We start from the raw sequence: 15,238 nt of genomic DNA on the forward strand, positions 1-15,238 counted from the left end.
GAATAAGAGTAAGTGTAATGCAGTGAAACCAGAACAACTCTCTAAGGCATAAGCATATACAATAAACAATAAATGTGAATTTTGAAGAGTAAGAGAAGAGAGATGCAAACGTAAGATTACACTGAGATGTGTTATCGAAGAGGAAACCAAAATACTCGATGAAAAACCTCTTTGCAACCCTCCAAGCCGAATCGATCCACTAGTGAATAAAGTTAGAGTACAAGGATATCAAAAAGACTCTCTGAGCCTAATCTATCTAAAGTACTTGAACCCTCCAAGTTTCAACTAGCAATAGACTTCACCAAGCCATGTCTCACTAGTTATTTGGATCCCGCAATTAGCTCCAAATTGCATCCGCCAATCAATGGCTTCTTCCAATGCTTCCCACATGCACTAAAACTTCTCTCAACACTCAGATTGGGTGAGGTAAGTGTTTGTGCTAAGAACCTCTCAAGGATTTGTAATTGGAGAGGTAGGAGTAGAAAAAAACTAAGAGAAATTGTGTAGATGATTATAGGTTTACAATCTATAACTCTCAAGTGTTTTGCTAGGGTTTTCTTTCTAAAAGTCTCCTTACAATTTCGTGAGTAATGTGTGTTGGAAAAACTTATGTTTGTATCGCATACAAAACATACCTAGAAGAAAATTAACGGATCTACTTCATTCACAATTAATAACATATACTATGTAAATTTCAGAATATAAGAATAAGAGAGTATAACTTGGTACTGTGAAATTCAAAACCAAATATTAGAAGTACATGGGAACACTTTTAATCTTCACTCCAATTGTACTTGTGCCCAAGAAGTGTGGTCTCTCAATCAGTTTATATGTGTATGTTCAAAGGAGAAAAAGAGAGTGTCCTACACTCACATACAAACCATTTCATTCTCTTGCAAAATTTGTTATGTTTCTCTTCTTATAACTGATTATCTAATTGGGCTAGCCTTTTAGGCCATTCTAATTGGGTTTTAGTATGTGGCTTGGAGTGGGACCAAAAGGGAACAAATAAAACTTTAGCTTTAATGGGTCTTGAGTTTTTTTGTTAACTCTTGACTAGTTCAAAGTTACCATTAATTATATTTAATACTACTACATAAAAATAATTGCACTCTAGGCCTTATTAATAAATTATATCCCAAGACTTTATTATACATGCAACTCCTTCATAAAATATTCGTAGTAATACAAAGTCATGTAGGTTGATTGTCACTTTAAATATTACTATATCTTAATCCTTGAATACCCGGTTTAATCCTTTAATTTATTCATCATATATTTATGAAATCCAATTTCATAAATTTATACTTTAGTAACTCCTTACTAAAGTAGTTAGGCTTAACATTCTGAATAACCAAACTCATTAAACTTATCTCAAGGGAATATTTTATATTTCCATTAAGAGATTATGAATTCCATCTTGAGAATATATGTTTCATCAACACTAAATGTGGCTACCCAACATACTGAGGTTTTGATCATTACTTTAGATCTCACTCCTGATATATCAAAGCAACCTACACCTCATGATCAAGTTCATTATTCTCTCAGGATTAGGAATTGATGTAAATAGAAGTCGTGAGATTTATTATTCATTTGACAGTTGTTAGGATAATAATAAATCTCACAGCGGTCTAGTTCAATATGTCTTAACTCTTAAAACATATCAACATATCAACTAGAGGTCTCCATTTCCATGATCAAGACAAATCATCTTAGTTGATATGTTATGAACTATATGATAATGTCCAAATATTCATGTTACCATTATTTTAGATAATAATAAAACAACTTTATTAACTACAACATTAAATCATACATAATGTCATACATAACATCATACAATAGGATTTAAGGGCACTAATCCTAACAATGTGAGCATATATAGTGTTGGTAAAGAAATGAGAAAAACATTCTTTAAAAGTTCCAGGCAGAGGGTTTCGTGGGTCACTCACAACTCACTCATGACTTGGCCGAGTCGCAAAGTGACTCGCGAAAACCAACCTGGCATGAGACTATTCAATTTCCAAGCATGTGCTTCTCACGTGGCCTTTCGAGGGTTGTCCACTCGCAAGCCAGTCGCGAACTTTACTGTCTTCACAATTTTTCACCAAACACTCACACTCAACTCCTACATTAAATCTCACAAACGTACAGGGAAATGATTGAACAAAAATACAATCAAATTTAACACGAAATTAAAGCTAACAAAAATATAATTGTAAATCACAATTTTACACAATTCCATTTTCAAATCCTAATCAATGGCTAGGTTGTGTTTGATTTGGGTTTGTGTTGGTCAAATCCAAGCCAATGGTCAATGGTTGGGTTGTGTTTGTTTTGAGTTTGTGTTGGTTTATGGTTTGACCTATGTTTAGGAGGTTTGGTTTGATTTGTGTTGTTTGTTTGCTTAAGGGTTTGGAAATTGTGAGCAACGATAACTTCTAGAATCCTCCAATGGAATCAAGTGATATGGTGTGAGTGACAATTTAGGGTGTTTGTGCAAGCAGCAGTGGCTTTGTCATTTTGGCTAAAAAAGGGTAGAAAAATAGAGTAATGATGGGAGAGAGAAAAAAAGGCAAATTACAACTTACTCTCCTATGGTTTGGCTGAAATTTAAATTGTCTACCTGTAGCTGTAGTTTGAAATTTGACATTTTACCCACCTCAAGTTTGACCGAAATTTAAATTCCTTACCTGTGGTTTGAAAACCCATGATGCAAGTGTTCTGTTGGATTCTTTTTTATCTTATTTGATCTTGTATTTATATGTTTTTTTGTGTTTTTTAAGGATAGATACATAAAAGTGAAGCAAAATGACATATTTAGTCATGTTTTTAACCGAGGTGGGTTACAGAACTTTAACTAAGCTAATTTCATGTGGGTAAAGTGTCAAATTTCAAACCACAGGTAGACAGCTTAAATTTCGGCCAAATTACTGGTGGGTAAGTTGTAATTTACTCTAAAATTTAAATAGAGTAAAATAAATAAATATTGAAATTAATGTAAATATATTTTTGTTGAAATAGAAAATGTGAACATGATGTGAATGCTCTAACAAGAAACAGAAATAGAAGTATAACAAACTCAACGGGCTACAAAACTTACTCTTAAAACAGTTTCTAAATGGATCGCAATTTGAAGTTATGCGACAGACAGTAGAGAATGAATAACAACACGAGTTCTTGAACGACTTGTAGTTAGGCATTAGACTTTAAACAATGCATAGCGTTAAGAACTCCACAGCAAACGGCCTGCCGTATTTGTAGATCCAGTGGTCTTCTTCACAAATATAATCTCTCCATCGTTTTTATAGAGCAACCCAAACCCAATTGATAGGAGGAAAATTTTCAATGATGCTTAATTATATATGTTCAAACGGTCCATTTTTTCATAGGTGGTGACTGGTGAGCATCATATACTTTTTAAGTTGATCTTTAAATAAGGATCATGATGTTTTAAACAGCTAGCATTTTTTACTAGATTATTTCAAAGTTGTCTATCACAACTTGTCAACTTGAGCATTAATTGGTCAAAAAAAATATATGGTCAGGAAATTGAAGTTGATGAGAACCATAACATACACTCAACTCAAAAGTAAAAAATGAATATTCTTGATATCCTATATTTTTTTTGTGATTTATAATAGACCTAGGACTCAAAATGCACTCATTAGGAAATGGATTTCATAGATTGAAATAATATCCTATTTATAATTTTTTTTAAATGATTTTATAAGTTGAAATTATATCCTATTTAAAATTTAAAAAAAATATGGACTATATCCATGATACCCTAAAGTTTTGGGGTGACCAGGGCAAACATGTATAGAAACAAAATGATGATAGTTGTAAAGATCACTGGTCCTCTATATTATGGACCTGACATAGAAGACGATACTTTTAGCCTGCAGGGCCTGGGTTAAATTGGTTAGGATGCTTGCGGTCTTATGCATCTTTTGTCCCTGCCATTAGCCTTATGCCTTATCCTCCAAGCCTTTCATATCAGCGGTTTAGAATGAAACTTCACCTTGTCTAAAATCTTGTGCACCTTTTGTCCCTGCCATTGGCCTTAATCCTTATCCCTCTAAGCCTTTCACATCAAAGAGGGCGTCAAAAAGGATTCTACCATATTCATATTATTTGTGGTATTGTACCTCTCCTAATAATAGAGTGAAAGAGATAAGTAACAATAATTTTGTCGTTAGGAAAAAATCTTGTATGAGACAAATCTTGTATGAGACAGGCTCATGAGACCCATGTCTCACTGACATGTAAGACTCACATGTCAGTGAGACAAAGATACTTTCTGATCTAAAAGTCTTTTAAATTGTAATATAACTAATACCTCTTAATGAAAACGTTCCTCTTTTTGTAACTTTACTTCTCTAGAAACTCATGAATCATGACCTCCCCACCCCCCCCCCCCCCAAAAAAAAAAAAACTATTGGAGGTAACACTTAATAACCCCACAAATAAGACAAATTAATCAGTAATATGAAATGTATAACACCAGAGAGAGAGAACAATTTCACTATTATATTAGTGAATCCACAACAGAAAGATCTAGAAACAAATCAGTAGTTAGCCTATCATTAATTGATTTATCAGCTTCACACTATAAACAGATTATGGTTAAAGCAACCCACCACCCCCCCCCCCCCCCAAAAAAAAAAAAAAAATCAATGCATCATCCCTCAGGTCTCTCGTATGAAAGCCTACCTAACTGAACAATTATGTGACAAATTTGTAACATGATATTGCTTCTCCCAGACTCTCACAGCTCTCTAATTGGGAACTACATTATCAAGAGCAAAAAGAACACTTGCATTTTTCTTTGAAAGTTGTATATCCTAGTCTATCAACTCTATGCACATGACATTCCCATTTCAAAGATAATGGAAATGGGATGGACCAGTAACTCTTTTTCCTTGCTCAGTTGTGGCTCTTTAATTTTCACAACACCCATCATGGCAAGCTGTCAGCATGTGAATGCTCAAGGTATTTCTAAAACTCAAACATATGCACTCAAATCATCACCCAAGTGTCTCAGCCATGCTTATGGGAGGCGGCAAGGTTGGTTTTTGATAACTGTCCAGCTGAGGAACACCACCATTAATGGCGTCACCGGGTTGATCTGTTGTATCATTCCCAGTAGTGGTTGTTTGCTTTAGAAGATGGACAAGGGACCAAAATATATCCATCCTTGTTACTTGACTGTTTGCCTGTAACACAATTTGAGAACAATGTACTAATAAGAAACTAATAGAGGATAAAACCAGATTTTTTAGGAGAATACTAAGTAAATCTACTTCCATCACTTCAAATCTCTTAATATCCAATTTACCTCAACAACAAAGCGTGCCCAAATTTTGCTATCTCTAGCTTCCATTACTCCTTTCAAAATATTCAGCCCAAAGCTCCGGATTACATCTGTTATTTCAAGAAAGAATCCTTGTTCCTCACAAAGCATCTGCAAGAGAGAAATGAAAATACATTGAGGTGGGTTTAAAATTTTAAATTGTCAAGGCTAATAGCAGAGTTGAATGAGCTTTTTTATTTGCCTTCCTATACCTCTATAAGCATTTGGCCAGGTGGATTATGGTCCTCAATTATAATTGGGCAAACCATTGTTTGACCCCCAACTTCAAATGCCCATGTAACACCACCACCGCCATCACCCATGCTGTTGTCTTTAAGAACCACTCCCGTCTCTTGGCCCATAAGCTACAAAATCCAAACAATAAAGTTTGCATGTTAGTGAATGATAAACACCACGGCTCAAGCCTGAGCTTGTTAAATCTTGTCCAAGAAAATCAGAATATAAAATGAACTGGTTACCTTTGGCTCATCAGATTGTTTAAGCTTGTCTGCATATTTTGTCACACTTTGCAAGAAAAGCATGTATTTGATGGTTCGATCCAACAGAGAATCAATGCTACACTGCAACATCATGAAACTTGTAAGTATCTTATGCCATATTAATCATCAGCATCAAATGCAGGAATATAAATATCACAAGATTGCATAAAATTTAAAATGGAAAATGGTTCCAAAATTCCCTATTATAAGAAAAAATAGTACAATTCTCTAATGGTGTAAAACATAGCTTCTTCTAAATACTCAGAACACTTCGTTCCCATGTGTCTATTAAAGCATAGACTAAAATGTGTAAGTACCTTTCCACCATGAGGGATGATTCCTCTCAACTCTTTGATACGGTCTTGGATCTGTTGCCTGTCTTTGGGCCTTGGTCGAGTACTCTCCCCAGGCCTAGCCCTTTTTTTAGAAGCTTTTGTAGGTTCCTCAGGCTTCTGAGGACGTGCCAGACCAGTATTTCCCACATTGATACTATAGCTATCATCAATCCACAAACCTACCTGTGATTTTGGGAGAAACTCTTTCTTGGGTACATTGTTTTTCTTCTCCAGGTTGCATACAGGTTGCATTATGTTCATGCTTCCACTAGAGCAAGCAAGACTTGCCAACTGTAATTGATTACTATTCACAGACGAAGTATCCATTCTGCTTCTTTTGGATCCGGATAATTGATCCTCAAAACTAGATTTGGTAAAAGAATTAGAACTACTTATGCCGTCTAGAAGTTCTTGGAGTCCTAATTCTGAGAATAACCCCTTCCTAGGACCAGCCATGGAACCAACATCCAACTCCGAGACACATTCTGACATACGAGTATCAGTAGCAGCACTCACCACTGGCATTATAAAATCTTCCCAACACTCCATAGATTGACCACATCCAAAATCCATTCCCAACCCATCAAAAAGATCATTTTCAGCACCAGGCATGATCGTGGAATTCTCTTGTCCTTCAGAGTTTAATGTAGTAGTGATGCAACTTTGTACAGAATTACCCAGACGTTTGATTGGAAAATCACTAAAAACATCATCTCCAATCAGGCAAGATGATGCTGAAGTAACTCCCATTGATTGTTGAAGGTCATTACTCGATGCAGATGCCATTTCATTGATCCTATGCTCTGGTGAGGGAGAAAACCATTGAGCAAGATCATCCAACAGACAGAACTTGGAGATTTCGGATATAAAATTATCTGGCTTAAACTCCTCAGCAAATCTATGTGTGCTAGTTGCTGTTTCTTGAAGTTCACCTTGAGTTTCAAGAATTGATGGGCAGAAATGCTGACCATCCATCAGATTTCTGGACCTGTCTGGAATTGTTTTCCCTAGGTCAATCAATCCTCCTCCACTGAACGTTGAGGTGAATGTTGACTCTTCCTGAACGTTGCTAGCTGTATTTCTGCAAGATTCAAGAGCATTTGCCTTTGAAGTAATCATATTTGGAGAATCCTGAATCCTTGTTTCAGACACCAACAGTGGTTCAAATGAAGTCAAGATAGAATCTGCACTACTCCTTGTGCTAACAGAAGAAGTAGCCTGTAAAAACGCTTTCTGGAACTGAGAATTAAGTGTATCAGACAGCAAGATTTGAGCCTCTGTACCAACTTTTGGTAATTGATTATTAGGATGACCCAAATCTCGGAGCAATGGAGTCATCCTTTCATCATCATGAATCCCAGATATGGAATGGCAGGACTCATTCACAAATGTTGCTGAACAAGCTTCTCCCGTTAACTCCTTACTGCCATCGCCAAGCATGGCATTGAGATCTCCATTATGTGAATTTCCAGATGGAATCAAGGTACCGAATAACCCATTTAGATCACAAATATCATTGTTCAATGAGGAAAATGCATTCTCCAATGGGATAAGCTCATCAATGTTCTCCATCTCCTGAAACAATCTTTTTGTTTGATCCAAAAATTCCTTCCTCTCTGATACCTGCAACAGCAATAGCAGCACAGTCGATAGGTATTCACGCATGCCTCAGTACATGATAATAATTTACTTACACATCAATTCTTAAACTTAAATTTTAACTTCAATCAAAGTAACTATTAACTAAAATACAACGTCATCCCTAGACGAAACCACATATATCTTGATTTATCCTTTACAATTTTGTGCTTTTAAGATAAAACATAATTTAACCCTCAAGATCACTAGCTAATGGTTTTCAGGTAACAGGATCAATTACTTTTTAATAAAAAATTTCAACTGTGTAGATTATTAATATTTTAAATAATCTCAGAAATTTATTTAAATTGAATGATCAAGGGAATAATTTCACAAATCCCATGGCTAATAAGTGATTTGACTCATTTGAACATCACAAAATAGCATTTTCCAAGTTTACATATGCATGAAGGTGAAAACTATTTCATCCACTGTCCTTCTACTAACCTTCTGGGTGGATCCAAACTGTACTACTCCTTGTGGTGCCACAGAGATCACAGCAATTGTCTGCATATTGGATTGAATTTTCATAACCATGTTAGCATCACAAGGCCATGAAAAACAAACTACCCAAAAGATTATTGACAGACAGGAGAATATTTTACAAACTATTCGCTTCATACTACAACTACAAATGCTTCTTGAATGAAACTAGTACCTTAATTCCAGAGGAAAATTGGCGAAGAAAACCAGAATCATCCTGCAGAGTGAAAGGATATTTTCACATAAGCAGATGAAAACAAGCGTCTGCATGAACAATGTAATTAAGTAGTCAACAACTGAAAAAGAAGAAATACCTGGAATATATCTTGACATTCAAAAGAATCAATGGAATCCCATTTTTCACCATGAGCATCTGAGAACATCCATCTATGTTTCCCAGTGAAAGCAGCTTGGCCAATTAATCTAAAGAGAAAATACCATTAATGTTAAGACTTAAACAGAATTTGTGACAGAACAAAAAACTGCAATATGCTAGGCATACCCTTCACCCATCATGTGGACCTGGGGAAGCATGTCAATCACTGCCTCAACTTGCTTTTCATAATAGGCATCTTCAAAAGTCAATAATCTGGTACATATCAAAGGAACAAATTAGACAGCCAAGCTACTCTCAAATTATGAAACCCTTAATCACTTTAAGAGTTTCAAGACTGATCAAAAAGCCCAAAGCTAAGAATTCATTGTTTATAACATCAAAACAAGCTTGATCTCATATAGAAAAATTTTAATTAATTAGGCAGTCATTTATTATTAGGATTATAATACATATAAAAAAGAGAAATATACTGAATCTAATCACATTATCAAGCATTAGTACTTAAAAATGCTGAACCAAAAAACTCACTTGTATACGCATAATTACAACACCCTCCAGAAGAAAACGAAACAGTATGGATTTGAAAAACAATAAACTAAAATTGTAAGAAAAATAATTAAGGCGAAAAATAGAAGCCAAAAACATCAACCAAACTGAGAGAAACAATAAACCAACGATCAAAAACATACCAAGACTGCCATCAAAGTAATACCAAAAAAATAAAACACAGTAAGAAATTTTATTTTATTTTCCTTCCAAAAACGGAAGTAAGAAACTAAAGTACAATAAATAAATTAAACACAGAAAGAAACGCTTAGCTTACAAAGAATCATTCTGCACAAAACGCCAGAAAATCCCATAAGACCACCCTTCACTGCAACACAAACTCTTGAGTGTTTGCTTCACCACTGAACCCATTTCACAAAATCTCCAAGAAAAACAAATAAAAATCCAAACTTTCACGATCCAAAGCTCATAACTTGAACTCAGGCATGTGGGTCCGAGTCAAACCAGCTAAACCCAGTTCTGAGTTGCCAACAAATGCCAAGAACCAGCACCAGTTTTGTGTTTTTCAGAAACAAAGAAAGCGTTTAGAAGAGCCTGAAAGTGAAGTGCTGAAGAGTTATCAAACAAAACTAGTATTTCTCAGAGAGAGAGAGAGAGAGAGAGAGAGAGAGAAACAGCAAAATGGTCGGTGAGAGAGTGAGTAAGAGGATTAAAAGCTGGTGTTTATTTATATATAGCAAAGGATGTAGTGGTACATATGAAAGAACATAGCTTTTGTTTGTGTTTTCTATTTTGTCTCTCTTTCAGTCTCTCTCTCTCTCTCTCTGTCTCTAATACTAGCAAAGTAGTACAATGTGTTATAGTATTGTCTTTATGACTTTTATGGACGAAAATGAAATCAGATACACTCCGAGCTTCTCATAAAAAAAAAAAAGACACACTCCGAGCTTGAAGGGCAAACAGTGAGATATGCAGAGCATTTTACTGTCTCAAATTCTAAAATATCTCTTTGCAAACCGGGTACAACCGGTCATTCTAGTTGAATTTCTCGTGACCAACTTTCAAATATCGTGATAAAGAGAGAATCTTTCGTGTTAAATGCAAAGATAATATCTGTGATTATAGTTTTTGATTTGGAAATTAATTCTGTATTATATTGTATAATGATGGTTATTGTAGAAAGATTGCAAGTGTATATGGGAGAATAGTATCTGAATTCTGAATCATTAGAATTTATATAGTAGATTATTGAGTATATTATGAGTTTAATTAACCAATAAAAACAAAATGAATGGCGACTCTTGTAGTAAAATATTTTCTTTTATTCAATAGGATTTTCAGCTATTATTGTTTATAACTATCATAATAATGACAATTATTGGAACAATTGCCTTAGATATATCTTGTTAATAATAGTATTAATATTAATTAGGACAAAATTTAGTTACAAAATTAGTTGTAGCCTTAAGCTACAAACTTACTTAATATCTTTTTATTGGATGTGAATTTTGACAAATCCACCATTGGATTACATTTTCTTCTTATATCCTTCATACTTGCAAAATTTCAAGAAAATTAAAGATCAATAGTTATGTCATCAATAAATTTTTTAAATTGCAAGTTTTTTTTAATTTAAAATTATGCACAAAATATAAACTTATAGATCATATAGTAAATAATATCCTATTGACACAAAATTTAACATATATATTAAGAGCGTAAAGAATATGTAATTCAACGGTTAAATTTTCAAAATATGTTGTAATATTTAGTTTATTGAGTAAGTTTGTAACCTTAAGCTATAATCAGTTTTGTAGCTAAACTTTGTCCTATTAATTACTGTTTTAGTTTTATTTTGCAGATAAAAACCAAAGCAAAAAACAACATAACAACAAAACAAAACTTAGAATTTTTTTAAGCCAAAAAAATCTGAACTTTAGTTTGCTTGGAAATGCTCTTCCTAAAAAAATGAGTTTGATGTAACAAACTTATTAGGAATTCCAAACCTTACTTGCTTTCTTTCTTTTTATTTTTCTTCTTTCTTTTCTTTTTTTGGGGAATTCTAAACTTCGCATAACAATTAATCGGGGCGGTGCTCGAGTGTTGCCGTCTCCAACGGCCAACCCTCGTGAGGATTGGAGAGAATCAAAGGAACATCACGGGAGAGGGTGTCCCGGAGCCCCTGCATCTGCTCCTCTCTTTGTTCAAGCTCCGCCACTCCGAGAAAGAAGTTATTGGTGGCCTTGAAACAAGCTGGCCCTCCCCTTCCCTGCTTTTATTGTCAAGTTCTCCCATTCTCATGATGCCAATAAAAGCATGGGTTGACACTTCCCTCTAGCTAGTTTTTTAGGGCGGGTCCACCTGGGCCTCTGATTGTAGAACTACCTGGTAGGATTAGCTTGTAAATTTGTTTGTAAAACACGCCTGCCTGAGCCTCTGATTGTAATTTGTACTTTTTCTATTTATGAAATAATATCAAGATTTCTCTTTTCGCTGTCAATTCTTTTTTTTTTTTTTTTAACTTCGCCAACCAACTGTAAAACGACCATTTAGAACAATTGCCTGGTGTGCCGGCCAGCGCACTAATCCTTCCCACAGACGGCGCCAATTGTGGGGACTCAATTTGGATTTTCAGCCAAAAGCCCCAGACAATAAATTTGTAGAGAATGGATTGAAGGTTTAGGCGCTGACCTCGTTCACCAAGCATGAACTCTCTTCTTTTATAAAAGAAATACTTAGAACTATTCACAACCGGGGGTGCTCCTCGGCCATGGCGAGGAGCCCATTTTATTCTTTCTTTTCTTTCTCTCCCCCCTCCCATCTCTAACTTTACTCACTCCTCTTTATATAGTCTTCATTGTCTATCTCGTTCTTCCATCTGTTGATCATCCATTCGCCTTTCTTCTAATCGTCCGTCATATCAAAGGCCTTATCAACACTCAAGTGGTTCACACTGATCAACGTCGCCCTGCTAAGGGGTTGCATCCCCATTAATGCGGCCAGAGGGGTTAGGTGAATGCATTAAGTGTGGAGGTGACAGCTTGCTTGGGCTTGTCCCTTCCCAAAATTATCCTTAGTATGCCGAGGACGAAGAGGTCTTCGGGGTGGGTCCAAAAAAGAGTCTCTCCTAATTTAGCCTTGATGTCATCCTTCCTCGCCGGGCCTTGGGCCTACTACACAATGGGCTGAGGCTATCAGGCCCATGGGCCCACTGGTTGTATTAAAAAATAAATATATTATATAAATAAAGATGCTAGTAGGGGTACTTTATTTAGGATGTAAGCAATTGAAGTTTTTATTTTACCAAAGAAAAAAGTTACGCTAACATGTAATAAGAAGAAGTTACAAATACAGAAAGTAATGATCAGAAGCTTCAAGTTGACAATGACACATTAGCCCAAAAAAAAAAAAAAAAAGTTAACAATGACACCCAAAAAAAAAAAAAAACTTATGTTTAGAGGCAAAACCTGCAAATTTGTCTTACCTCAATTTTGGTTTTGTCTAGTGATATGTTGTTTTAAACTTATAATACCCTCACCCCTATTATGACCCACACTACCCATGATGCAGTGAATTTATAAAATAATACTAGCAACTATAACAACACTTTCCCTATTTTAAGTGATTTTTCCATTGTCTAACTAGCTATTGGCATCGTTTGTTCAACCCCATGATGATGACCTAACTGAAAACTTGACTCTATGTCACTACTCACTACCATTTGGGACCATCCAAAATGTAGTCAAAACTTCCATGTTCCAATGAAATGATATAAATATTATAGTTTTTGCCGAAAAATTGAGAATAATCATTTGTATAAATAATTTTTAAACATGGTAATAATACTTGGATACTACTTCAATGGAGTAAAATTTTTCACTAAATACTTTATATTTTTGCGTTGAATACTATAAATTTCTCTTTGATAAGGCAGTAGGAAAATGTTAACTTTTTCATCCGTGGTCCTTACACAAATCCTATCTCTAATTAATTAAATCTTATCTTAAGCACTTTATGGTATTTAAGCTTTTCAAACACCAACCACCTAAAAATATTAGGAATAAACCACAAAATTATTAAATAACCTTAGCACCTACTCACTGGCATCTTAAACAATGACTTCTGCATGCTATTGAGTCTCTTAGGTCACGCCAGTTCGTCATATAGTATTTGTTATACCTTATATTAGATGTATATGTGTGTGTGAGATCTTAGATCTTCTTAATGGTGCTCTTACAAAAACTAAAAACTGATGCTAATATTGTATCTAGTAGCATATAATTTGAATAGACAAATTCCATTATTTATAAGATTACGAGTTCCTTAGAAAATGGAAACATTTTCTTAATGATCAAAAAAAGTGTCAACCACGTCTATTTAATACTAATCACAATTTCAACTTTTTATAGTTATTTATATAGCTCATTTTTCTTTTTCTTTTTGTGTGCCTAATTTAGGGTCCACAGCTCTCAAAGAGCTTGGCTAATTACTAGGTGAGTGTAATCTTTCCATTTCACATGCACATGACAACTACAAAGAAGTACTCGTTAAGGGTGGCATCAAGACATTACTTAGTAAATAGAAGAGCTATCTAGTTTGTCCAAGAAATGGGATTCAGTCAATTTTATTTTGAAGGCGACTCTGAGATAGTTATCAATGCATTGTGAGGCAATAATATGTTTATGTCTTCTTTTGATCATTTGATTAAAGACACACCATTATGCAAGCTCTTTGTAGAGCTTTTCCTTCTCTCACTCTTTAGACAAGGTAATGTAGTTATTCATGTCTTAGTCCAGAGAGTAAGCCTCATTATATTTCTTGCTTTTAGTCTAAATGGAGTTTGTTCTGCTAAATATAAATAATTTTGTTCATGCCAATATTAATAATTTTCTTGATGATCTTTTTCTCAATAAATGAATATATATATATATTTATTTATTTATATATAATATTATCAAGTACATAGAATATAAAAGGTATGAAAATTATAATTCACTCAACCATAGACAAATAGGCAATAATACTGATCTAGAGAGATTTGAAAAGCAAAAGCACACGAGAAGGTCACCATCAATGGCCCAAAAAACAGAAAAGTTCCCATGTCCCAGTCTTTACTCTTTAGTAGCTCTCTCACACAAGTCCAAGGTGGCCAAAATTTTTTATAGTGCCAAAATATGTGATGCAGTGATGCTAGCAGATCTATCTCTTTCAATCATAATTAGTACTACTCTTACTAAGTATGCATTGAATGCAAAAAGGCTCTTTCTAACTTGCGCCACCAACCCTGGCTCGGCCCCAACGGGTCCTCGAGGGCCACTTGGCTAAGCGCAAGTTAGCAACTTCGATTAACAAAAAGGCATGGACGGTGAGACTTAGAGGACAAATTAACTCAGTCTGATCAGACTCTGATGTAATGTTAAGTGTAAACACATTATCACGGAAAAGGTGAAAAAGGTAAGTACGTACAGAGAAAAGGTAAACTGGAAAACAAAATATAAAAAGATCTTTATTTATCTGAATATAATTCTATTTAGAGCAAAATTATTTTATTTTAATATAATTCTTCACTATTCTGTCTCTAATTATTTTCTGCGAAGAGTGTACTAAAAAAAAGGTACTTTACTTTCAAACAACTATTAACAATTCTCCTATTTTGCTTATTTTATTGATGATTGAGGCCAGCCAATTTTAACTTCTTTTTTGTTTGGGCGGTAAAATGAGACCAACCAATTTATAACTATATTTTTTTAATAAAAAAAAAAAAAGTGAGTTTGGTTTACATCATGCTTTTGCTTTTCTTTTTCTCATTACAAGTAAGTGGGACTTCATTAAGTCGCTATCATCTTGAAACGGAAATTTGAAATATAACCATTTTTTTTTATTAATTTTATCTATTACAAATTAAATGCATGTCCTCCCAAATGGGAGAGCATGGTCGGGTCCTGCTTATCTTGTACATCAAAAGTATGTAGTATTTCTTTTTACAACATAGAGAAAGTTTATGGATACAATAAAATTTCACAATATTTTCAAAACACTTATTTTGAGTTGTGATGATTTCGGGTATATATATATATAT

The 15,238-nt window shown here is 34.5% G+C and overlaps 1 protein-coding gene across 1 annotated transcript; it reads right to left on the reverse strand.

Annotated features, from left to right (window-relative positions):
- Window positions 1–4,811: 4,811 nt before the first annotated feature.
- On the reverse strand, window positions 4,812–10,072 carry LOC111992348 (uncharacterized). The gene is made up of 10 exons (XM_024024208.2): window positions 9,476–10,072; window positions 8,818–8,904; window positions 8,630–8,738; window positions 8,491–8,532; window positions 8,280–8,339; window positions 6,177–7,817; window positions 5,839–5,940; window positions 5,572–5,724; window positions 5,345–5,470; window positions 4,812–5,222 (listed from the first exon to the last, which is right to left on the reverse strand). The coding sequence occupies exons 1-10, from the start codon at window positions 9,568–9,570 to the stop codon at window positions 5,034–5,036; spliced, it is 2,604 nt and encodes an 867-aa protein (XP_023879976.2). The 5' UTR covers window positions 9,571–10,072; the 3' UTR covers window positions 4,812–5,033.
- Between the last annotated feature and the right edge of the window lie 5,166 nt (window positions 10,073–15,238).

Source organism: Quercus suber, unplaced genomic scaffold (assembly GCF_002906115.3).
Source record: "Quercus suber isolate HL8 unplaced genomic scaffold, Cork oak 2.0 scaffold_90, whole genome shotgun sequence".
In the NCBI taxonomy this organism is placed as follows: Eukaryota; Viridiplantae; Streptophyta; class Magnoliopsida; order Fagales; family Fagaceae; genus Quercus; species Quercus suber.